The sequence below is a fragment of the Camellia sinensis genome, chromosome 15, assembly GCF_055761805.1.
Source record: "Camellia sinensis isolate YWXY chromosome 15, ASM5576180v1, whole genome shotgun sequence".
NCBI classification, from domain to species: domain Eukaryota; kingdom Viridiplantae; phylum Streptophyta; class Magnoliopsida; order Ericales; family Theaceae; genus Camellia; species Camellia sinensis.
In genome coordinates this window covers 15,188,193-15,213,824 of record NC_138975.1, presented here as the reverse complement: position 1 = coordinate 15,213,824, position 25,632 = coordinate 15,188,193, and the positions used below count along the sequence as shown (strand labels likewise).

General features: G+C 38.2%; 2 protein-coding genes across 2 annotated transcripts; both read left to right on the top strand.

The window, feature by feature from the left end:
- The first annotated feature begins 577 nt into the window (after window positions 1–577).
- LOC114261425 (beta-fructofuranosidase, insoluble isoenzyme CWINV1) lies at window positions 578–7,323 on the top strand. The gene is made up of 8 exons (XM_082907768.1): window positions 578–770; window positions 917–925; window positions 1,019–1,256; window positions 4,591–5,212; window positions 5,296–5,454; window positions 5,765–6,003; window positions 6,115–6,205; window positions 6,998–7,323. The coding sequence occupies exons 1-8, from the start codon at window positions 593–595 to the stop codon at window positions 7,175–7,177; spliced, it is 1,716 nt and encodes a 571-aa protein (XP_082763894.1). The 5' UTR covers window positions 578–592; the 3' UTR covers window positions 7,178–7,323.
- Window positions 7,324–21,554: 14,231 nt separating this feature from the next.
- Window positions 21,555–24,316, top strand: LOC145812813 (uncharacterized). The gene is made up of 5 exons (XM_082908040.1): window positions 21,555–21,806; window positions 21,897–22,438; window positions 22,861–22,924; window positions 23,739–23,757; window positions 23,850–24,316. The coding sequence occupies exons 1-5, from the start codon at window positions 21,555–21,557 to the stop codon at window positions 24,314–24,316; spliced, it is 1,344 nt and encodes a 447-aa protein (XP_082764166.1).
- The last annotated feature ends 1,316 nt before the right edge of the window (window positions 24,317–25,632 follow it).

Below are 25,632 nucleotides of genomic sequence, written 5' to 3'. Positions count from 1 at the left end.
TTTTTTGACCCACCAAAATTAAATATTATGCCTTGAAAGATCAAATTGATGAATAGAGAGAGAAATAGGGAAATAAGCATTAAATAGATAAACTGGATGTCAACTCTTTAAAGATGTATTCAAATTTTTCAATACATAACCCCACACAACACAATTTCAATCCCCATCTCACAATCATCTTCTGGGTAAAAATCATATAAAAAATTAAAAAATGACCAAATAAAAAATAACAGTAAGAAGAAGAAGACCTATTGTGACGTGCTTGAGGGTTTACAATCACCCTAGTCATTGTCCTACATTTGTCAAATGAAGACATTAGTTGGTAGAATGATTCAAATCAAATGTCCAATACAGGCAAGTTCTTCCCTCCCATCTTCCTTGATGCTTCTCTTCTAATAACTTGTTTCTTTGTTTTCTATCATTTTGTAGAAAATTAAGTTGAGAACATTCGTATTATGAGGAAAGACTTATTCTTCACACAACCCATAAACGGAACACAAGATGACACGGCATGAACATGACCAACACGACACAATTCCCGTCCCTACTTAAATCCTTGCTCTGCTCATTGGCAAACACAAACAAAGCAATCATGGCCAACTCTTCTGTTTGGCTAATATGCCTATCTGCTCTCTTTCTTGGCCATGGTGTCTTACAACTTGAAGCTTCTCACCATGTCTACAGACAGCTCCAAACACTTGAATTTCCTGCTGTAAATCAGCCTTACAGAACCTCTTTTCACTTTCAACCTGAAAGGAACTGGATGAATGGTACTTCTCTTCACAAAACTGTTTTCTGAAAACACATAAAACAAGTTCAAACTGTTATTAATATTAAATCCTTTCACGTCTCTCTAACTGTTTGCTTCTTTTTCTCTTGTTCCTTGCCGCAATGACTTGTGCCTTTTGATTCTCAGATCCTAATGGTGAGTTACAATGGTTAATTCAAAAATTCAGATATTAAAAAAATTTAAGTACTAAAGGGTTTTAAAGTATGTAACTTTATGTTTTTGTTGCAGGGCCTATGATTTACAAGGGAATTTATCACCTATTCTACCAGTACAACCCTAGTGGTGCACTTTCGGGGACCAAAGTGTGGGGACATTCTACATCAACAGATCTCATCAACTGGATCCCCCATGATCCTGCCATCTACCCGTCCCAGCTGTCCGATAGCAACGGATGTTGGTCGGGTTCCGCCACAATCCTCCCCTGGGGCCAACCGGCCATTCTCTATACCGGGATAGACCAACAAGGGCAATGTTAATATACACTAAACCTAACCCACTAACCTAACCCACTACACCCACTCAACTCCACTAAACCTAACCCACTCTACCTACCACCTCCACTTCACCCCTTACCAGCACCACCACAATCTGCTACCTTCTCTTCTATATATAGGAGTTGTAATCAATATACACACATCAATCAAAATATCAATCAATAATACATCATTTTTAACATGGTATCAGAGCAATAGGTTAGCTCTTGGTGAGCTTCACCTTCCGGCGGGCGGCAACCTTGCCTTCACCGCCCGCCGGACCCCTAACCTGTTACATAATCAAATCTCAAACCGACCTGATTCACACCTCCCAAAACATCTCATTTCATTCATCTGTTTCGTACCCTGTTGGCCTTCTTCCTTACCTTGCCGATCGGCGCCACCGCGCTACTTGCCTTGCTGTCACCGCCGTTAGACTTTCCGGCGTTGGTTCTCTACTCGCCGGCCTACTACTCACCGTCACCCTCCGCGGAGACCAGTCGGCATACATCGCCAGAATCTGACTTCCGATCCTCGTATCAAAAACCCCCAAGAAAACATTGTCGTTGTTCTTCGATCCAGTCGAGAAAATCACCGCTGGCGATTGCGAGGGAAGCCACCCATGGGAGTAATGTCCTTCTCAGTCCTGTCGAACTCGGTGACAGCAGTGTGGGACTCCTGCCCAGACTTTCCAAGCTTGTAGATCGTCTTGTTCATTTCAGTTCGGTGGTGATATCCATTCTGACCAGCCCTGGCAACAGCAGGCACCAATACAAGCCACTTTCCGTAGACCCCTGTGAGTCTTGCGAGGAAGACGATGGCACCACTTATCGCAAGGGTTGCAGACCTCCCCCAAATCCAACTGAGATTGCAGGCAATACAACAAACATAAGTAACATCAGTGCATGTTCATCGATCCAAACCAGAACCACAGCACTGATGCTCTCTCTCTCTCTCATCTTTCCACTTTCTTTTCTTTTCTTTTTTTTTCTATATCACCACACACTCCTGTTTCCCAAAGCACGTGGGTCCAAACCAGAACCAAAGCACTGATGCTCTCTCTCTCTCATCTTTCCACTTTCTTTCCTTTTCTTTTTTTTATATCACCACCCATTCCTGTTTCCCACTTTACTTTTATTTATTTTCTTTTATCTTTCCTTTTTCATTACAAAAAAAAAAAAAAAAAAAACAACCACGTGAATTGGTTCAAAAGCTTGTTTTGTGTCTTCTGCAATGATGGCTGTTTTTTGAGATTTTATAATATATATATTTTATCACAAACAACATTATAAAAACAAAAAAAAAAAAAAAAAAAAAAAAAAAACCAAATCCATTCACAATTATATCAGAATCACATGGGCTCTTTCTCTCTCCACTTTATCACCTGGATTGTCCCCTTTCTCTCCTTCATTTGATTTCAAAATTTATTTTTTTTATTTATTTTCTCCAATTCATTTTTAATTTTTTTTTTTTTTTTAAATACCCACGTTTCTTTATTTTCTATCTATATATCTATCTCTTTTTATTATACTATATTACCCAAACACAATACTCTCTCGTTTTGATTTCCCATATATTCTCATTCTTTCTTTCTTTTTTTTATTTTTTCTTTCACTTTATTTTTAATCTTTTTTTTTTTCATTATTATTATTCTTATTATTATTATTATTATTATTTTTTTTTTTTTTGCAAAACACAAAAAAAAAAAAAAAAAAAAACAACAACAACAACAACAAAACAAAACAACACAAAAGAGGAAGAAGATGAACTGCCCACCAAACTCATTTTATTTATGTCGGGGCTCACCTCGATCACCATTTTCCACCAAAAAAAAAAAAAAAAAAAAAAAAAAAAAAAAAAAAACAACAACAACAAAACCACCACATATCGGCACAGTGAGATTTTTCTACTCTACTCTGCCGCCGGTCTCTTCTTCTTGCCTCCGTCTTGGACGGCCCTTCCCGGTGTTGCCTCCGTGTTTCCCACTCCACTGGGCATGATCAGTACTCCCTGCTCCTCCACTGCAGCATATGGCGGCCCTCCAAATCGGAACATCACGGTGGCCTTCCGCTTCAGCTCCTTGTTTTCTGCCCTTAGCACGCTTATCTCTGCTCGCGCATCCTTATACATGCGTTGGAGCAGAGCCAGCTGGGAGTTTAAATGCTGCACCTCATTTGTCCTACTCTGCAGCCGGTTCGACAAGTTTGTGACCGCCGTCATGCTTTCCACACATGCCTTCAACGTATACTGATTGGCCTCCACATCCGACTGCACCGCCATTTTTTGCTCCACAGACCGCATCGGAAAGTTCAGCGGAGCAAACCCAGCAGTGTTTGGTTGAGGTTCACTGGCCACCGCACCAGTTCTCTCTCCTGTAGACTCGTTGAGGTCGGGAAAGAGGGTAAGCAGCCCGCGGGAAGACGAAGCCATTTTTTCTGGGCAACAGAGTGTTATAGAGAGTGTTACAGACTATCTCTCTCAGCAAAACGACCTCTCTTTCTCAGCAAAATGAAAAATTTTTCAGAGGTTTCTCTCAGTTTTTCTGTCTCAGTTTCTGCCTCCTCCGCTTCGGTTTATAACGACCATGACACAGAGACAGCCACGCGCATCGCGCGCCTTTTGACACCGACAACCTGGCACGCCTTTTCATGGCACTCCTTTTCATGACTCGGGCACGTCTTTTGATGACACGCCTTTTGATGACACACCTTTTGAGGGCACGACTTTTGAGGGCTCGATATCTACATCCATGTATATCTTTTGGGCAGCCTATATACACACTCATACAGTGTCTTCTACACCAGCCAGCTTTATCAATCCCTTTGTTTCAACCTCAAATAGGTTTCTATCTTCACACCTATTTGAGTTTGAGGGGGGGTTATACACAGTATCATGTATAAGTCACTCATGGCGCACTCCCTAAGTCGCCCCCTTGGTACACCACCACAACATTCTACAACGGTCCGACATGACCCCGTAAACTGTCTGCTACAACGGTCTGACACGACCATACCGTGTCTCCTATCCTGTTTTATTTTATTTATCAGTTTATTTTTCTGTTTTGTAACTCTCTCCAAACTCAAGTTGGTTTGTGTCTAACCTCCTTGAGTTTGAGGGGGGCTGTTAATGTACACTAAACCTAACCCACTAACCTAACCCACTACACCCACTCAACTCCACTAAACCTAACCCACTCTACCTACCACCTCCACTTCACCCCTTACCAGCACCACCACAATCTGCTACCTTCTCTTCTATATATAGGAGTTGTAATCAATATACACACATCAATCAAAATATCAATCAATAATACATCATTTTTAACAGGCAACAAGTTCAAAATCTGGCCATCCCCAAAAATCTGTCTGACCCATACCTCTTAGAATGGGTCAAGTCACCAAACAATCCACTAATGGCACCCAATCCAATAAACAAAATTGATCCAAACGCATTCAGAGACCCAAGCACGGCTTGGCTAGGACTTGATGGGAGATGGAGAACGATCATTGGAAGCGTAAGGCGTAATCGAGGTATGGCAATTCTATACAGGAGTAAGGATTTTGTTCACTGGACTAAAGCTCAACACCCGCTATATTCGGCCAAAGACACGGGAATGTGGGAGTGTCCTGATTTTTTTCCAGTTTCTAATAGTAGCATGAATGGAGTTGACACATCAATGCTTGGTTCTAGCATCAAACATGTCCTCAAGGCAAGCTTAAATGGGCATGATTCCTACACCATTGGGACATACAATCATGACAAAGATATTTATATTCCGGATAATGGGTCCATGGAGAGTGATCCACGGTTGAGATATGATTATGGAAGATACTATGCTTCGAAAACTTTTTTTGATAGTGCCAAGAACCGGAGGATCCTATGGGGATGGATCAGTGAGGGCACTACTAATGGAACCCTTGATATCATGAAGGGATGGTCTGGAATTCAGGTAATTAAGGATTAATTCTCATTGTCACAATATATCAAAATCAAAATCCCAAAATTCTCACGTTATTGTGGTGATTCTGGCAGGGGTTTCCAAGGCAAATTTGGCTTGATAAATCCGGAAAACAATTGATGCAATGGCCGATTGCAGAGATCGAAAAGCTACGTAGGAATCAAGTTGACATGCCTAGCATGGTGCTAAAGGGAGGCTCAGTGCTTGAAGTTTCTGGTGTCAATGCCACACAGGTTTGCTGTTTGATTATCACTGGACAGTGGGATTTGTCTAGGTCCCAAAATATGAAAATATATATGTTTAGAACCTAGCCGATTTTCGTGAACCAGCACCGGTTTGACCAGGTGGATGGTCCAACCGTGGTTTGCAAGCGGTTTTGACAAATTCCGCCGGTTTGGTATTCAGAACGGTTTTGTGGGTTTATCTGAACCAAAATAGAGCCCAGTTCAACTTGTTGAATCAGCCAGTCTGGTCTGGTTTTCAAAACATTGTAAAAAAAGTGCATAATTGTTTCGTATTTAATTTTGCTCGTTACTCTCACAGGCGGATGTAGATATTGCATTTGAAATACCAAAGCTTGACAAAGTAGAATTGCTGGACCCAAGCTGGACTGACCCACAACAGCTTTGTAGTCAAAAGGGTGCATTAGTTGGAGGAGAGCTTGGACCATTTGGGTTAAAGGTTTTGGCTTCAAAGGGCTTGCAAGAGTACACAGCAGTGTTTTTTAGAATTTTCAAAGATCAGAACAAATTTGTGGTGCTCATGTGCAGTGACCAGAGCAGGTCTCTCTCTCTCTCACACACACACACACACACACACACACGCACACGCACACACATATCTTGTCCTGCTTAAATTAGAATATTATTAATCTTTGTTTGTTTAATGAACAGGTCTTCATCAAATCTAGATTATGACAAGTCCACTTATGGAGCTTTTGTGGATGTGGACCCTGTTAATGAGAAACTGTCATTAAGGACCTTGGTAAGTTTCATAACAGTCTTTAAGAATCACACCTGTCAGAGATCAATGAATGGTCTTAAATTAATTAGGATTTGGTAATATAGAAGTATGAAGCTTAGATGATGATTTTAACATGCTGTTTAGGAACTAAAAAAAAAAAATATTCTTCTTTGACTTCTCTACCTTTCCAAGCTATAACATAGACAAGTATTTCTTTTATCAAAAACTGCCAATTGACCCTGTTTGGGTTAAAGCTTTTTGGTTGAGAAGTTTCGCAGGTAATCTTCACTCAATGATTGGTTCTCATGTAACTGCTAAAATTATAAATAACGCAATGATACTCTATTCCTAAATCTCTTTGTTCCTCTATTTTAATCTACTTGCAATTGCATAATATGATAAGAATCTCGAGATGTGATCGTACGTCTAAAAGTGGATCAAGACGGAGGAATTTGGGAACAAAGGGATTTAAGATCCCTGTCTCAATTACACACGTCAATAACATTCAATAAGTCAAGGACACATAACCAATATTAGAAAATATAGGCGGACCAATTTGAGCAAAACAATCTCTTTAATGATGGACCTCACCATCTGATATATATGGATAAGATTATTTTATATAGTTAATTGTGTGATTGATCCACCGTCCCTAAACTATAATAACATTCCTGCACAATTCCATCACTGTGATGTGTTGGCATGCAAGTGACCAAATTTCCTAAATTTGGGTACACCAATTTTACACTACACATCATTTTTAGCGTATCTTTAATGCAAGTACATAATGTAAGGTACACTTACTATCTGCAGATAGATCACTCGGTAGTGGAGAGCTTTGGTGGAGAGGGGAAGACTTGTATCACTGCCAGGGTTTATCCTACGTTGGCTATCGACAGCGGTGCTCATTTATACACCTTCAATAATGGAACTCAGAATGTGACAATCTCAAGGTTGAGTGCATGGAGCATGGAAAAAGCTCAAATCAGTTAGCCCCAACAAGTCCCTGCTGATGGATCAAGTGGGGCTCAGTTATTAATGATTTTTATTGAATAACAAGAATTAAGTATTTATCTTTATTTGATTCATTCTTGACTAACATATTCTATTTATATTTCATTTTATTACTGTTGGTCCAATAATCATTTGTCGTTGTTTTCTGTTCTGTTTCTTGTTTTGTGCTGTATTTCGTTTTCTTTCAACAAAAGATAATTGGGACTAAATATTAGCTCATAAACAAATTTTCACATTTTAACAGCATATATATAATTCCATATAAGAAAAATATGATCACAATTAACAGCACCTCATAGGCACAGTAGCAAGATTATAACAGTGAATATATCACATATCAATGGCAGGAAAGAAAAAAGAGTACAATAAATTAACTTCATAAACCAAACAATAGGGGAAATTGCAAATCAGTTGTAAGACCAAAAAAAATTGCAAAGACATGAAAAAGTTTATCACTTCAATTATTAAAGTTGATAAGCTTTATCATTGATTTGAAATTTGTTTTGGAAACATATGAATTGGTCAAAACTTTACTACCGTGGAAGACAAGGAACTAGAGTTGGCCACCATGGGAGCACATAGGGGAAGGTGAGGATGAAGACGCCAGGACGTGCCAGAGAACAGATTGGTTCCAGACTTTTGCTCCTCCCCATGTTGCACTTAATGATGTGACCGGAAAATCTCAAAAAAACATCTTTGTCAATGGGATCAAAAGCTAGTGTTGTCATAATGTCACAGGGATATTTAAGAATTTGAGAAACGTATGATGATACTAGTAGTTGACTATAATGAAACCAGTGTTCCAAGCACCATTCACCTCTACTATAGTCCTTGAGTTTCCAAATGCTGAAATTTCCCACACGATAATGATACACGGCGTATCTAACACAACCTTGACTTTCCCCAAAAAGACTAGTATACCTCCTGTGGGGATATATTTTTGAGCACTGACACGTGGCAAGGTGACGTCGACGTGTCAGGGTCATAACGCCGAGGTGATCTCGGTCAAGCCGATGTTATCTCTGAAGATATCGGAATCTGAGATAATCAGATAAGAGATAAGGGACAAGAGTCTTAGAATGAGAGAAGACCTCAATTTGGGTAAAGATGAGACTCTTAGAGAGTTTATCCTAATTCTACTGGGAGTCCAAGATTAGCACTTATCCGGAGTCCATTAGAGTTAGGCTTCCATTAGGACTAGGATTGAGTTGGTTATAAAAGAGAGACACCCCATGGGTCTAAGGGATGTCTTTGACGCAATCTTATGCTTTGAAGTTTAGCATTATTGATTATCTTGGAGAGATATATTGACTTGATCGTCGGAGTGCCCCGGGTGGTCGAAACCACCGCCGGAATCTTCTCTTTCTGTTGTAGGTTAGCCAGGTGTCATCTATTCTACCAGTGTTCTCCAGCTGAATACTATGAGTTGGGTAGTGTGATTAGAAAATCACCCACACACCTCCCATCCTTCTTTTCTAACTTTGGCAGATCAATGGTTCGACATTGATTGGTTCTGTCAATTGGATCAACCGCGAAAATATTACCATTATGGCAAACCCCAGTCCAATGCAGTATTCCATTGCAAACAACTGCGGGACTAGATTGGTACCGAAACCAAACGGAACAAAAAACGGACATTCGGTTCTCCACTCCCCTGTATCCGAACAAAAATCTCAAATTTCAATTGTGATTTTTTAGATTAAAGTTGTGATTTTTTAGTATCAACTTGTGATATTCGCGCCACCCAAAAGCCATTATTAGTGCAGGAGCAAGGGAATCCGATGTGAACCTGTCTGGGGCAGGAAGGAGGAGGAGGGAGAGAAACTCAGTGTTTGGAGAGTGGGTTACACACGTAATAAACTCTCGAGAAAACTATTGTAGTAGTGTACAATAGCAAGCCATTGCGAGATGTTAAAAATTGAACAGAATGAGGGAGAAAAGTGAGTGATTCGAAAATGGGGTTATTCTCAATTGGGTTTGCCAAATGAACTCCCATCAGAATAGGAGGAACAGTCCAATTGTAGTGACCCCCATTCCCCACCTTAGCCTCGGGCATGAGCATTTGTATAATCTTGTTTTGCTAAGTTGCAGTAGTGAATTTTCTTGACTTGTCTTAACTAGAATGAGATTTTTGTCTTGGTTTGTACTTATGTGAAATTTACTTGTTGAGTCTTGTTCCTTTCTGGTGAGTCTAGCCGAGGTCACCTTAAAGCCAGAACCATCTTGAAACCACTTTGGTTGACCTCTACCTTCGTCCTGGCATATTGGCCGAGATGTCATTTTCTAGGCTGAGGTGTGTCATCAAGGCCGAGAGGTGTATCATCTAGGTCGAGATGTTATCCTTAAACCTAAGTGATCTTGTTCCGGATTGGTGCGACCTAGACCGAGGTGTGGCACATCTAGGCCGAGGTGTGGCACAGCTAGGCCAAGTGTTGTCCGTCCTAGCCGGGATCATAGATACCTCACCTACCGGAGCCGATGTTTTCACCCGATGTCAGTACCTTGTCAGAATGCCATGCCGCTTTACTTGTTAAACACCCTTTCGCCATACTTTGTCTGGTCTGTCAGCCACCTTTTTGGGGAGAACCAACCAGCCGTTGCCACGTGTCTAAGCTGAGTGTTAAATCAGCCGGCAGTGAGTAGAACCTATCATTTTGTATCATATCTTCGCCTTGAGAGAGAGAAGCTCTAGAAGGAAGAAGGAGTTTTACAGTGGAGGAGTGGATCTTCGAGCTTGATTCTTAGAGATCTAACCGTTAGATTCGTGTATTAAGGTTAGATTCTTGACCTACCCTTGTTGTTCTTGTTAATCATCTAGCTGCATTGCATGATCGAACCTGATTTGCAAGCCATGCATTGATTGAAAGTTTGGTTTTAGAAAGAGAAAGTGGTATTCATGTGTTCTTGAATAAAAGCCTTGTTTGATCCGAAAGTTTGTATTAAGATTCATGCTTTTGTGTTTGTTTTCATAAGATCTTCGAGTATGGGTACCCAGGTCCATGTTTTTAAAATTCATAGCATGAAGTTCTAGATTTCATAGTGACAAGTTAAGATTGAGCATTCATGTGTTTCATGTTCTTCATGTTCTTCAGCAGAGGGAAACCCAGATTTTCCCAACTTCATTTCCTTGAGCGTGGCCACTGGGACCACACCTCGGCAAGAAGGTGTGGGACCTCGGCAATAGCCTGGTTGGTACCCAGCATGTTTTTCCCGAGAGGAGAAACAGTGTTTTGTCTTGGTTCGACTTAGTTTTGAAGGAATGCCGAGATCATTTGCATCCATGTAAAGCTTGTTTGAAAGTGCATTCAATAGACTTTGCCATGTGTTTGTAGGACTTGGACTCTCGCTTGACCCTGACGTTGAAGAACTATGTGAGTGGTATTTTTGATAAAGCTACGTTATAAAGTTTTGGTAAAGTTTTGCTTTGTTTTGAAAAGTATTTGCTAAGCATGAATGACTATCCCTATTTGTGTGTCAAGTATTAGCTTTGATCTTGAGAATCTTGAAAGTTCGTACGTGCTAGGGGACTATAAGCATTTGTAGCACAATCTTGAAAGTCCGTACGTGCTAGGGGACTATAAGCATTTGTAGCACAATCTTGAAAGTCCGTACGTGCTAGGGGACTATAAGAATTTGTAGCACAATCTTGAAAGTCCGTACGTGCTAGGGGACTATAAGCATTTGTAGCACAATCTTGAAAGTCCGTACGTACTAGGGGACTATAAGCATTTGTAGTACAATTCTTGAAAGTCCGTACGTGCGAGGGGACTACAAGCATTTGTAGCACAATCTTTGTTAATGTCACCCATGAAACTTGAAAGACTTGATTGATGAAGCTCGATAGATTTGTTAGATGAACTCGATTTATCCCACGTTTGTCATAAGCTATGATTATGCATTGTTTTGTTAAAGATCTCAGATGTCATACATGCAAACCCTTTATTACTTGTACCATTCACTGAGTATTCAAGCTCACCCTCTCTATATATATGTAGGTGTTGAGCAAGAAGGCAATGAGGCCTAGATGTGTTGCCAATATGTTTTTGGATGTGTTTGCCGACGTGTCTCGGATTCATATTTTTGTAACATCTTGAAGATCATGCTTCTCGGCTTATATTTCATTGCGTTTTGTATATGTCGGCTTGAGAAGCCTTTTGGTCAAGATGTATTTTGTATTTCATTTCTTCTTGTACCCAAGTTGTAAGACCTTGTAAAGATGTATGCCATTTTATTTGACTTATGCACAGCTCTTATGGACTAATTAGATTTGTATATATTGCTTCCGCACATGTTAGCCCCATATGTAATACTCTGATTGTATGTGAATTTTGAAAGTTGGCCTTCGGTAATCTCGGATTACTAGCCATCACGGCACCATTCTACTAGGGGCGGAATGGGGTCGTGACACCAATCGATTGAGTTGGCGAAATGGAAGAACAGGGTAGTACAAGAAGAAGAAGAAGAACGGTAAAGGGTATAGCAGTGAGTGAAATAGGAAGTGGAGATGGAATTGAACCAACGCTTCGAGACGCATTTGCATCGATTGGCGTCTGTAATGGTGACTCGTTGCAAGATTTCGATGAATAGTTTGTCTGAGAGGCTGTCAAGGGTCGAACTGTTGCAGCGTCTGATACGAGGATTGCCAATCACCGTCGCTGTGTCCACTGTCTTTGAATCTTTGTTGTTTTTGCTGTTGTTGGTATCATCGGCTCCATTGTCACCACGTTCCAGAGCCCTCATCGCCATCTCTTAGCCATTTCGTTTGTTTGATGCGTGTTATGATTATTAACGTGGATGATGGATGAGATTATTAACGATAAGTCTTTTCCAACCCATTATTATCTATGAAGTTTTCATGGCTATCTCAATGAAAAATTATTGGTTGGTGTAGGTGTGTCACGTGATCATATCATTCACTAGTCATAATTTATTATAGGATAAACTTCACTTTACTCCTGTGGTTTGGGCTGAATGCGGTTTACCCTTCTGACATTCGGAAATCACCCCATAACTTTCACGTAATTTGTGAATTAAAATGCATACTAACTTATGTTAACAAGAGTTGTAAATTGACAATTATATTCTTCTTATCTCTCTCTCTCTCTTCCTTCTCTTCTTCTTCCTCCATACCCACAATTTATACATACGTATACATATATACATATATACATATCAAACCCAGTTTTCTTCATCATATACAAATCCAATTCACATATATAAATCCAAACCGTGGAAGAAAAATAAAGCGGTTATTTGTCTGCTAAACCATAGAGCAAACTGTTGAAGAAAAATGGAGTGTTTCCTTTTGCTGTAGACAAATCCGAACCCAATTCAAATCATTTTTCTAATCATATACAACCCAATCAAAGATATATATATATATATATATATATGTGTGTGTGTGTGTGTGTGTATATACACATTGAACTGTTAACATATATTTGGAGGTTGTAGATGTCCTTGATCTTTTGGTATATAGTTTGGAGCAAGATCTTGGGAATAATGACACTAGTTGAGACCATTTATCAAATCATTCAACTCTCCACTTGGTAAGTCACTAGTAGTGTCATGTCATGATCATGACAGTTTCCTTAGATTTTATATCTTCACTTTCTGTACTTATTTTGTTAAATCTTTGGTCATGTCACTGTTGTTTTTGAATATTTTTTTTCTTTTCTAGGGAAGAGTTCTTTATTGGTTGATGATTACTTAATTGTGGTTCTTTCTGTACTAGAATATTGGTGAGTGGAAATAGAGGGGTTGTAGAGAAATATACCTTTGGGTTTTTTAATTTGAGTGATTTAATCTTCAAAATCTTATCTTTCTGAAGAAATTTTCAGGGTTTGATTTATGAAATTGATCCTTTTTCCACGAAGATTTTGAGTGTTCAATCGGTTTGGGGCCATCACCGTTGCCTGGAAGTTGATCCTTTTTCCAAGGAAATTGATCCTTTTTCCAGGAAGAACCATGGCATGCCTTTGTAAATTTAAAGATGTTCGAGGGGTATTTTGGTATTAAAATGTAGCTTACTCTCTATATGGGCATTTGAACTACACTGTCCGTTAACTTAGATGGAAAAGTGGACGATGCGTTTTGGTCCACAAACCATATGGAGGTTATGTGGTGATTTCCGAATGTCAGGGGGTAATCCGTACCCGGCCCAAACCAAAAGGGGGGTAAAGTGAAGTTTGCCCTTCATTATATATATATTTTTATGTTGTTTAATGGTAGTGCTACATGCACCAATTGGTATATCAATTAGTATATCAATATATGTCATGATATTATTAATGATCACACCTATTTTACAAATTATAAATATCTGAAACTTCTAAAATTATGTTATGTAGCACCACCACTGTTAGTATATCAATTGGTGTATATAGTATTATTCATTTTTTAATCACTCAATATAATTTCATAAATCTCATTCCTTCAACTAAAAGCAATTCCAATGGGATAGATAAAACAAACCTATTAGGCATTTTAGCCAATTTAACTATGATTTTGGGCCTCCAACGGACTAGCTATTGGGCTGGATATTTTACTTTGAGAATTTTTCGCTGGCTATAATTGAAGAGCCCTATGAGGCTCTCCAAACACGTACAGTCTCTTTCCCACCAAATCCTTCAGCTTCAGTTCTTTCTCCATCAACGCCTTGTGAATGTATGGTACTCTCTCTATTTCTCTTTTCTTCCTTTATGTTTACTGAATCTTTTTCTTTGAATCTGCCTTTATTTCCCGCAATCTGTGAGAAACCTCAAATTGAATCTGCCATTATTTCGCCCTCCCGAACTCCTATTTTCTCTTCCATACAAGTCTATCACTTTATACAAGTTGAACCCTCCATGTATACCTCATAATTTGGTTTTATGAACATTATCTGATTTAGGTTTGTTTGTATGTGTATATGTGTTGAATTTTTGTGTTGTGTATATGTGCGTGGGTATATTTATATATATTTGATCAGTAACAAAAAATTTTATTGATAGAGAAAACAAAAAAACAGAAAAAAAGAACATGGTTATAGATGAGCATGGGTTTGAATTGGGTGGCTGCTTTGGTGATGCTCTGTTTACCTCTGTTTTTTCTTTTGCTTTGGGTGATGGTAATAGATGAGCATGGGTTATAGTTTATTGGGTGGTTTATGATTTATTGGATGGTTTGGTGTAATTGATATCTCATCAATTATGGGTTTATGGGTTATTTTTGGGAGGGTATGCTCTCCCCTTATCGGTGGTTTTGCTTGTATTTCCATATATTTATTATCAATAAAATTCTTACTTTTCGCAAAAAAAAAAAATATATATATATACACATAGCAGCAGCAACAATTAGCAACCCTGTTTTTATTATTATTTATGATTAACAATATATATATATATATATATTGATTGGGGTTTGTGTATGCGCATGCAGTATTTGGTTTGGGTTTGTTTATTGCTCTGTTTATGTTATTGCTTTGAGTGTGCTTGGTCTTTGTTTTATTGTTATTTATTTGTATCTTTGCATGCAAATTTATCATCAATGCTGGAAAAAAAAAAAAAATTGTATGTATTGGGTTTGTATATATGTATATATGTTTCATATTTACATTATCTTATTTGGGTTTCATATTTACATTATCTTTGTAAGCATAAATTTGTCAACTAATTAGGCACGAAGAATGCAACCTCTAAGTTCCCATCTTTGTAAATTCCACTCAAAGAAGGCATGTACTTGCCTCCATTTCATTTTTATCTCCTTTATTTGGTAATTATACCTGGTTTTAAAATTTTATCTAGATGACATTCATATATTTTTTTACAAGCTGACCCCAAAGAACACCATCAATGCCTTCAAAAAGCTATTAGCCAACTCATTTCAATAACCACTATTCTAGAGTGTTAATGGTAAAGTATCCAAATGCTTGTGGTGGTAGAAGCCTTAACTAGTAAGCAGTTTTACTTACCAAAAAAGGACCTTTAAACAGACAGTTGAATATTGGAGCCCCAGGTATCCTAGCAAATATAAATATATGTAGAGTCGAAATAGTTTTCTTCGTTTATTTTATTTTATTTTTTATTTTGTTCATTACAAGCCATAATTTTCTTTATTTTTAGCTATACCACAAGGTGTTTCACAGTGAAAATAGTAATGTTTTAGTTTTAAGAATTAAATTTTTTTTTACCTTATCTATATATGGATTATCAACAAAATGGTACATATTACACCAACCTAATGAATGATGGGATTGACTATGAATTTATGAATGAACCTCTTCACAAAGGGGATCAATCTTCCCCAATCTTTCCTCAAATAGAAACCACCAAGAAATCACAACGAGGTGGCAACTTCACTACAGAAGAAGACATTATGCTCATATCGGCATCGCCTAACATTAGCTTAGATTCAGTGCAAGGGAATGAACAAAATCAAAGGCATATTGGCTAAGAGTGTGTGAGTCTTTCCACCAATTCAAAACGTTTTGATCTAGTCATAGTCAAACTTCTTTAATGAATCGTTAGTCAACGATTCAACTTGCCACGAATAAGTTCAGTGGGTGCTTTACCCAAATTCAAAGGTTGAATCAAAGTGGAAAGACTGAAAAAGACAAGGTATTAATGCCATTGAGATTTTTATACTTATTATTGTTGAAATTGTCTGATCTCATGATAATTAGTGTTCTTTTATCTATTATTCAGATTCATGATGCGAAGAAATTATACAAAGAATTGTACAAATTGTCATTTCCATTTGAACGTTGTTGGCATGAGTTAAGAGATCAACCAAAATGGCAAGAGGAATATAGCATGAAGAAACAAATCACAAAAAAGGTGGAAACTCCTGGAGTTTGTTCTCCTTGTACACCGGATTCAATCAATTTAGAGGACAAGGATGCTTCACATAATGACAATGTAGACTTGGAAAGACCACCGGGTAGGAAAACTAAAAATGAACGTTTGAATAAAAAAAAGAATGAAGTTCATGGAAATGAAGGAGGGTCGCCTATTTTAATATTATTAGAGGAGTTAAAGGAATATATAAAGAAAATGAATGACAACAAAATAGAAATGTATGAAAGGTCGTATCTTCAAGAGCAAGAAAAGATTGATAATGAGAAAGAGAGGACGCAAATGGAATAAGAAAAGATTGATAATGAGAAAGAGAAGATACGAATGGAACAATTGAAGGAGGAAGAACGAATAATGTCAATAGATATGAGTGCTTTGCCTCCATTGCAAGCAGAATACATTTATCGTCGCCAAATGGATTTTTTCCAAAAAAAGATTTAGCTGTTGGTTTTCATCCAAAAAAGATTTAGTTGTTGGGACTATGTTTTTGACTTTATTTATTGTTGGATTTGATTTTCCATTGTAGGCAGAACTATGTTTTTTTATGTAGTTTATGTTGGAACTAGTTATTATATATTTAAACTATTTTGGACCTACCTACTGTTGAATGTTTGAACTAGTAATAATTTAATTACTGAGTGAAATTCTTGTTAAATGCTTGCTAAAGTACTCCAGGGCTAAATATAATTGCTTGTTGTATGTTGGATTGAAGTGCTACTTATTTACAAGACATTTCTATTAGTTGATGAATTAAATACAGATTATGTAAGTTGCTGGCGTTTTGATTTTGGAAGTTGTTTGATATGTTTTATAAATTTGACTTTGTAGAAAATTGAAGTTGTTAGGAAGGAACTTGCAAAGCTTAAGAAGAAAAACACAACATAATATTTATTTTCAGTAGTTTATCTCTCAACTTCATTCTTCTTTTAATTTCCATGGCTCGCAATAGTGTAATGAAGACGATTATTGATGACTCTGATTCTGATAGTGAATTGGAGATATTTGCAATAGCTGCTTCAGAAGAAGAACAACTAAATAATGAGAGACAACTGGGATTACATCGTGGTTCCATTCAAGGTCATGCAGTTATTTATCGTAATCGAATTCAAGGCCACAAGAGACTTTATCAAGATTACTTCTCTGAAACGCCTACATATCCTCCCAATTTATTTAGGATGAGGTTCTGGATGAGTCGATGTCTCTTTCTTCGTATTTTATCTATGGTGGAAGCATATGATCCTTATTTTGTCCAAAAACAAGATGCTGTTGAAGTTCTTGGTCTGTCTTCCTTTCAAAAGATGACAGCTGCTATGAGGATGCTCGCTTATGGAGTAGCGGCAGATTCTGTAGATGATTATGTGAGGATTTGAGAAAGCATTGCAATAGAAAGTCTACAAAGGTTTGTTGAGGCAGTGGTTGCAATTTTTTCGGATGTGTACTTGAGGATGCCAAACAAAGATGACATTGCTAAATTAGTAAAGGTGGGAAAAAATAATGGATTTCCTGGAATGTTGGGGAACATTGATTGTATGCATTCACAATAGAAGAATTGTCCTACTGCATGAAAAGGTATGTATTATGGTCACATCCATGAACCAACTATTATTTTAGAAACGGTGGCTTCCTATGATCTATGGATATGGTATGCATTTTTTGGATTATCGGGATCTCATAACGACATCAATGTGCTAGAACGTTCTTCTGTATTTTCTTTCTTTGTTGAAGGGCGTGCTCCCCAAGTTAATTACTCAATCAATGGAAATGACTATACAATGGGATATTTTCTCGCTGATGGTATATATCCTCAATGGTCAACATTCGTTAAAACAATCCCATCTCCACGAGGCAATAAGCAAATACATTTTGCTAAAGCTCAAGAGTCAGCAAGGAAGGATGTAGAATGAGCATTTGGAGTGCTCCAAGCACGTTTTGCAATTGTTCGAGGACCTGCACGTTTTTTGGAAAGTTGAAACCCTTAAAATTATTATGAAGGCATGTATAATATTGTAACGCCCTGAAATATTTCAACATGAACTACTCACACTAATGAATATTCACTAATCAATGGCAATAATCCCTCAAACATCACATATATAATAAAAGGATTAAATACAAAAGGTTCGCTTGCGATTCACATTCACAACATAACGAATACATGAATCTATAACATGTGAAGCATCTAATCTTAAAAACAAATAAAATGCCCTTAAGGGCTTATGTCACGACCCGAACCCGCCCCTATGGGTTAAGGCCATAACCGGCCAGTAATCGCGAGATTACCTACGACCTCAAACCAAATAAGACAAAACTCATCAGAGTAAAGGGGCCAAACGGAAGCAAATTTAAAACTTTGTCCATAGAGTCGTGCTTATATGCACATCATAACATTCCACATTCACATATGTTAATAACTCACAACAGAAGGTATAGTAGCATAAGGTTCTGTACAGACAGGATCATTCAAATCTAAGTTAGCCAAACAAAACTATATACAGACGTATACCGAAGTCTTCGCCAACATGACAAATTACACAGAAAGGCAAAAGGGCGAAGACGTGTCTCGTGCATGAGACGCAAGGGCAGACTCTTCAAAACTTTGGTTATTCCATATAGACTTCACTGAGGCTGGGTCTGGACCTCTCTTGGCTCACTTACAAACACATGAATGAGCGTGAGCGAAAGCCCAGTGAATAGTATCCAATAAAGAATATACATTGGAACAATATACATCAAACGGCCTTGGGCCCAATTTATATTTCTATTAATACATATATACATAGACATATGTAAGCTAAGTAATTGCGGTTCCAAACACATCATACGGCCTCGGGCCCAATTCATTAGTATCATTCAGGTCAAACTCGCCTTTGGCCCATTCGTACTTTCGTTCGTGTCGAACTGGCCTTTGGCCCATTCGTTTATGTCAAACTGGCCTTTGGCCTATTCAAATGACAAACTGGCCTTCGGCCTATCATTTTTTTCATATCAAACTGGCCTCTGGCCCATTCAAATGACAAACTGCTACTCGTGTCAAACTATCATTCGTGTTAAACTGTTATTCGTGTCAAACTGTTATTCGTGTCAAACTGGTCTTTGGCCCATTCATTTATTTATGTCGAAACGGCCTCTGGCCCATTCGTTCATGTCGAACTGGCCTTTGGCCCATTCGTTCATGTCAAACTGGCCTCTGGCCCATTTATTGATGTCAAACTGGCCTCTGGCCCATTCATTCGTGTCAAACTGGCCTCTGGCCCATTCGTTTATTCGTATCAAACATTTGTCCGTAATTCAAACTAGCAAACTTATAAAGCTTATAAGGAAATAAGCAATTGGACAATGACGACTTTAAGGTATCGATATTACTCACAGTGATCGGCTGATTGATTTGCCCTGGAGCTCGACCCTACACATTCCATGAACATAAAAGGGTCACAAACAATTCGATCCGTTCTAAATTCATATTTTCCTCTTTAGGCTTCATTCTTATCTCTTTAACTTAACTACAATGCTCAATGCATGCCTAAGAGTACTTGGAAGTGAAAGAGAACAGAAAATGAAACACATAATGTCTTTTCAAAATTTCAGAAAACAGGGTCCTCGCTCGAGCGTGGACTTCCTTGCTCGAGCGGACCCTTGAGGCCTGCAAAAGTACTGGATATGTCAAATTTACGTTCGATCGCGAACTCTGGCGCTCGAGCAGAAGGCCTCCCTACATGGCTACCCGCTCGAGCGTGAACTTCCCCGCTCGAGCGGACACGATGTCTGGAGAAAATACTGGAAACATAAATTTCACGCTCGAGCGGTGGTTTCCCCGCTCGAGCGGACATCAAAATTCTGGAAAATCCAGAACATGTTCTTGAGCTTCAATTCGATGTCCAAAGGTTCAAAATGCATGATTTTGGCTCAAACATCACATATACATGTACTAACATGGTATAAACACCAAATCACAACACAATGAAGCTCAATTTCACAATTTAATCACATGCATGTCTCAAATTAACTCATACTCATCACCAATACACTAGATTCAAACATGAAAGACTCAGGGTCTGTTTGGTTGTATTTTCAAATTAGTTTTCAACATATAAACTCGCGCTTCACGTTTGGATAGAACACTCAAAATACATTTCCGCGTGTGAATTCAAATTATAGTATGAAAATCTGTTTGGCAGGTTGTATCTCTACTTTCAACGCTTGTGCATTCTTTCATGTCCTTCTATGTCGTCTCCATCGTCTCTGAAATATTCTATCGTCTCTGAAATATTCACGTGAAGCTCATCTCTGTATCAAACATCAGTCCTTTATATTGATCACGGGTAGGCTTGTCTATCAAACATCAGTACTTCAGATACTTCAGATTCATCACAGGCACTTCAGATTCATCACGGGTGGGCTTCACAGAGAAGACTGATTTTATAAATAATGAATCCACCCAACCCGCTCTATACTGGTATCATCTTTCACAAATCGAGTTCCTTACGATTTGTGCGTTGTGGAAGATTCTTATTACGGGCAACGAAACAACGACGACTGCGACGTAAAAGAACTCACAAATTTATTTACATATTTTGTTATACGAAAATGATTTGAAAAATTCATCCCTAATTTTATTTTATTTTTCTTTCAGGTCAAATTTATGAAATTTATTGTCGAATCCGACGAAGAAACAGTGCTACCTTAAGTCAGTATACACATTCCATCACCAGCGATAATTATTCAAGTCCCACTAATCTGGTAAATATATCCTTCAACTGCAAACGATTTTATACGAGTCGAAATCAGTTCTCAAATATTTTCTGAGAAGTGTAAGGGACTATTTTTTTTTTATTTTAAGATGTTTTCTATTTTCCTGAATTGTTTCACCTTTTGCGAAGAAGAATAGCAGTAAGCTGCTAAATCGATCTGAATATGTTATATATAAATAATTTTTGAGAAGTTAAAATCAGTTCCCAAATGGTTTCTCATAATTTGTGACGCCTATTTCTCATTTCAGATCGGTTGTTGTTTTCAATTATGAGGTGTTTGAACCTTCTGCAAGAAAAGAACTTGTGAACAACTTGTACCTGGACACCCGGCCGGTCTTCCCCGGGGTCATCCGGCCGGTCGACCGGCCGGTCGACCTACCCATCCCTTTTTCAACTTCACTGGTTTATTTACTGGTTTTTTTCCTACTTCATTTTCTACCCGTCCCATTTTCCTTACATCTTTTTTACTGGTTTTCTCCTACCATTCAAAGATAATGTTACCTGATTTTTTTTTATTAGTTGTGGTTATATTTCTGCTATTTAAATTGAAGTAATCTGTTACGCTATTTTTTTCCTTTAAATAATATCATCTACTTTTTTTTTATCTGTGTTCTCTTTGAAATCATTTTGCTCTGTTATGATCTGTTTGTCTTGTATATCTACCCCAGACTAGTTTAAATTTCATTTGTATGTTTATAGATGGATGAAAATAATTCTGATGACAACCAAGAAACAAAAATATGGACGGCCAGAAGTGAAATAAAATTAATAAATATGTTGAGAGATGAGGTTAGAAAAAATCAAACAACTGGCCGTACTACTTCGTGGACAATTAGGCATTGGAATCATTATGCAAATCAGTTGCACAATCTGTATGGATTTCGGTATACAGCAACACAGGTGCACCAAAAATATCAGCGATTGAAAACTGATTATCAGACATTTAAGCGACTCCAGGCACAGACTGGTCTGGGATGGGATCCAATTGTAGGCACTGTTGTTGCACTTGATGAATTTTGGGATAAGGTTGTTCATTAATCTGTACTATTAAATAATTTTAATTTAAAGATTTCATGATACATACAGTGCTTAATTCTTTATTTGTATTTGTTGTAGGCCAACAGAAATGTGAAGAAGTTTAGGACAAAAGGATTTGAATATTTTCAAGAAATGGCAGAAATTGTTGAAAATTGTTGTGTCACAGGGGCCTTATCTCGTGCATCCACACAAGGAGCCCTTGACTCAGAAGAAGAAGATGACATGTTAAATAAATTTTGGAACCCTGATGTTGGTGGGAGTAATGCTGGTGGGAGTAACGCTGCTGAGGCAATTCCTGTTGACTTATTTGGGGATGAGTACATGGATCCAGCAAAGGGCAAAAGTCACAAGAGGGGCCCTACAACCAGCCAGACTGACAGTGGTCGTTCTAAAAAGTCACGGTCAAGTGGGTTTGATGATGTGTGTGCAGCTTTCACATCCTATGTACAAGCAAAAACAGGACATTCACGTGCACGAGAAAATGAGACAGAGGCTGTAAGTGCAGGTGGTGATGATTACTCTCTTGATGCATGTCAAGATGCATTACTAGAGCTTGGGGACATACCACCAGTGCAGTACATTAAGGCACTGACACTGTTCAAGGATAAGGAATGGCGAAGGTTTTTTATGCGCACTCCTACCCATTTGCGCCTACCCATGATCCTCGCTTTGCAGTGAAGTCAGAAGCTCTTCATTGATTGCGTTATCAAATCTCCCTGTCTGAACTAAAAAATGATTTCATTATTCCTTACTTGGTTTTTTTTTTTTTTTTCCTTCCATGATATCCTCTTCCCTTTCCTATCTTCGTATGTTTTTTTTTTTGAACTTTTAAGTAATTTATGTTTTCTTTTCTATTATGTTGTGTTATGACAATATGAGCACGTATTAAATAAATTTTGTCCTTCTATGAATTTTAGTGTACACTGAAATATAACTACGGCCGACTATTCATATACTTCCTTTTTAATTCTATTTCACCATTAATGGTATGTGTTACAGCATTAATGACATATTTTATAATTATGGTTTTACTGTGATATAGACAAAACCATATGTCATCCAACAGAGAAAATAATTCAATGGAGATCTCATCAGACGAGGATGAGGTTACTGATGATTTTATGGATTTTTTGATGATTGCTTGCATGCATGACCAAATCAACGCCTAAAGTACTCGCCGACCGCAGCGAACGTGTCCATTCAAAGGTGATGATTACATCTTCGGCCTATTAACTGGCCATCCAGAAACAATGATGAACATTATGCGAATGGATGCACAAACATTCATTTTATTGAAAGACACTTTACTCCACAATGGCTTTATCGATATTGAGCATATGCATATAAGTGTCGAGGAATCGCTTGGAATTTTTTTATACACTTTTGCACAAAATGATCGTCATCGACTATTGGCAGATAGATTTCAGCACTCCACAGAAACAATTTGTCGGCATATAAAAATTATTATGCGGGCATTGTGCAAGCTTGCATCAACGGTTATCAGGCCACGTAACCAAGACGACACACCGGCAAAAATTTTAAATGACAGGAGGTTTTTTCCCTGGTTCAAGGTATGAACAATATGACTATCCTGTAAGTTGTACATATCAATAACGTATGTGAAATAAATATTATTTCCTTTTTAATTATAAAAGTAATATCGAAGTTTGTTTTGCTTTTAATGTCAAATAAATATCTGTCAATTAGGATTGTGTCGGTGCTATTGATGGCACGTTGGTCGATGCATGGGTCCCCGCTTCAAGACAAAATACATTCCGCGGTCAAAAATCAACGGTATCGCAAAACGTACTCGCAGCTTGCGACTTCGATATGTTGTTCACATTTATTAATTCCGGATGGGAAGGTAGCGCTCACGACAACGCTATTTTGATTGACTCTATTACACAAGCTGATCTATAGTTCCCACACCCACCCAATGGTAACTGTCCACAAATAACATATGGTGCACTTTTTTTTTTTTTTTGTGCACATATCAATTGACAGAACTGTATATTCATTATTTACATGTAGGTAAGTACTATTTAGTTGATGCTGGTTTCACAAACATGCCTGGATTTCTTGCCCCATTTCGGTCTCAACGATATCACTTGCAAGAGTTTCGTGGTCATCATTATTCAGGACCAAAGGAATTGTTTAACCATCGACATTCGTCATTACGCAATGTCATAGAAAGAACATTTGGTGTTCTGAAGAAGCGCTTCCCAATATTGCGGTCCATGCCAAATTACAAGTCTACAAGACAAGGGCCTCTCGTGATTGCATGTTGTGTAGTGCACAATTGGATCCGTTTGCATGCAGCTATGGACCCATTATTTATGGAAGCTGATAATGAAATGGCCGCAGAAGCAGAAGCAGACGAGCTTGTTGAAAACCAAGCTGACTACGTTGACATGTCACAACATGGGTTAACGTATCAATCGAACGTTCAGGATGCAATTGCTACTGCTATGTGGCAAAATCATGTTGGCCACGGATAGAAAATGAATGTCAACAAGGCAACTCAATATCGTACTGAGTGCTGGTTTTAAATGTGTAATTATTTTATTACTTTCAGTCATTATGTAATGTGGTGGGTCATCGATGGTGGTAGGTGGTAGGAGGTGGGTGGTGGTGGCAGGTAGATGGTGAGTGGTGGTGGGTGGTAGGAGGTGGGTGGTAGGTGGTGAGTGGTGGTGGGTGGTACGTGGTGGGTGGTGGCGAGTGGTGGTAGGTGGTGGGTGGTGGTGGCAGGTGGATGGTGAGTGGTGGTGGGTGGTAGGTGGTGGTGGATGGTGAGTGGTGGTGGGTGGTAGGTGGTTGTGGGTGGTAGGAGGTGGGTGGTGGTGAGTGGTGGTGTGTGGTGGTGAGTGGTGGTAGGTGGTGGGTGGTGGTGGCAGGTGGATGGTAAGTGGTGATGGGTGGTGGTGAGTGGTGGTGGGTGGTAGGTGGTGGTGGATGGTGAGTGGTGGTGGGTGGTGGTGAGAGGTGGATGGTGAGTGGTGGTTGGTGGCCGGTGGGTGGTGGGTGGTAGGTGGTGGGTGGTGGTGAGTGGTGGTAGGTGGTGAGTGGTGGTGGGTGGTAGGAGGTGGGTGGTGGTGTGTGGTGGTGAGTGGTGGTGGGTGGTAGGTGGTGGGTGGTAGGTGGGTGGTGGTGGGTCTTGGGTGGTGGGTGAAGTAATGTAATAAAGGTTTCATAATGACTGAAATTAATAAAATAATTACAATTTATTATTTTCAATTTTGTGAAAAAATATTTGTACATGACATATTCGTGGCTTTGACTTTTTGTTAAATAGTAAACAATTTGAAAGTTTTGTTATTAATTCGGTTTATCAATTTAATTTTTTTTTTCTTTTTACACCTTATTTTTAAAAAATTTTGTTCATATTAACTTTTTTTTTTCCTTTTACTTAAAAAAAAAAGGTTTATTATTTACTTGAAACTTGTTTTATTTCATTTTACAACATTAATTTTATTTTTTGTATTAATTGATACAGACAAATTATTTTTTATTTGTTTAATTTTTATTCATTTCATTGAAATGAATGATTTGTTAGACATTTATTTTGTTCACATATATTCATTTTTCTACGCCCATAATTTTTCCGTTTGCGAAATCTTTTCGTAAATATTGTCAGAACATTGTAACTTGTTCTAAAATGATTAAAAAAAAAAACACTTGTTATTCATGACATGAATACAGAAGTTTACAACAAAGTAACAAAATAAAAGAAGTACAACAAAATAAGAAAATAAATAACCAAAAAAAAAATTGAAAAAAAAAACATGTAGCCACTACATCTGTTTCACCATTG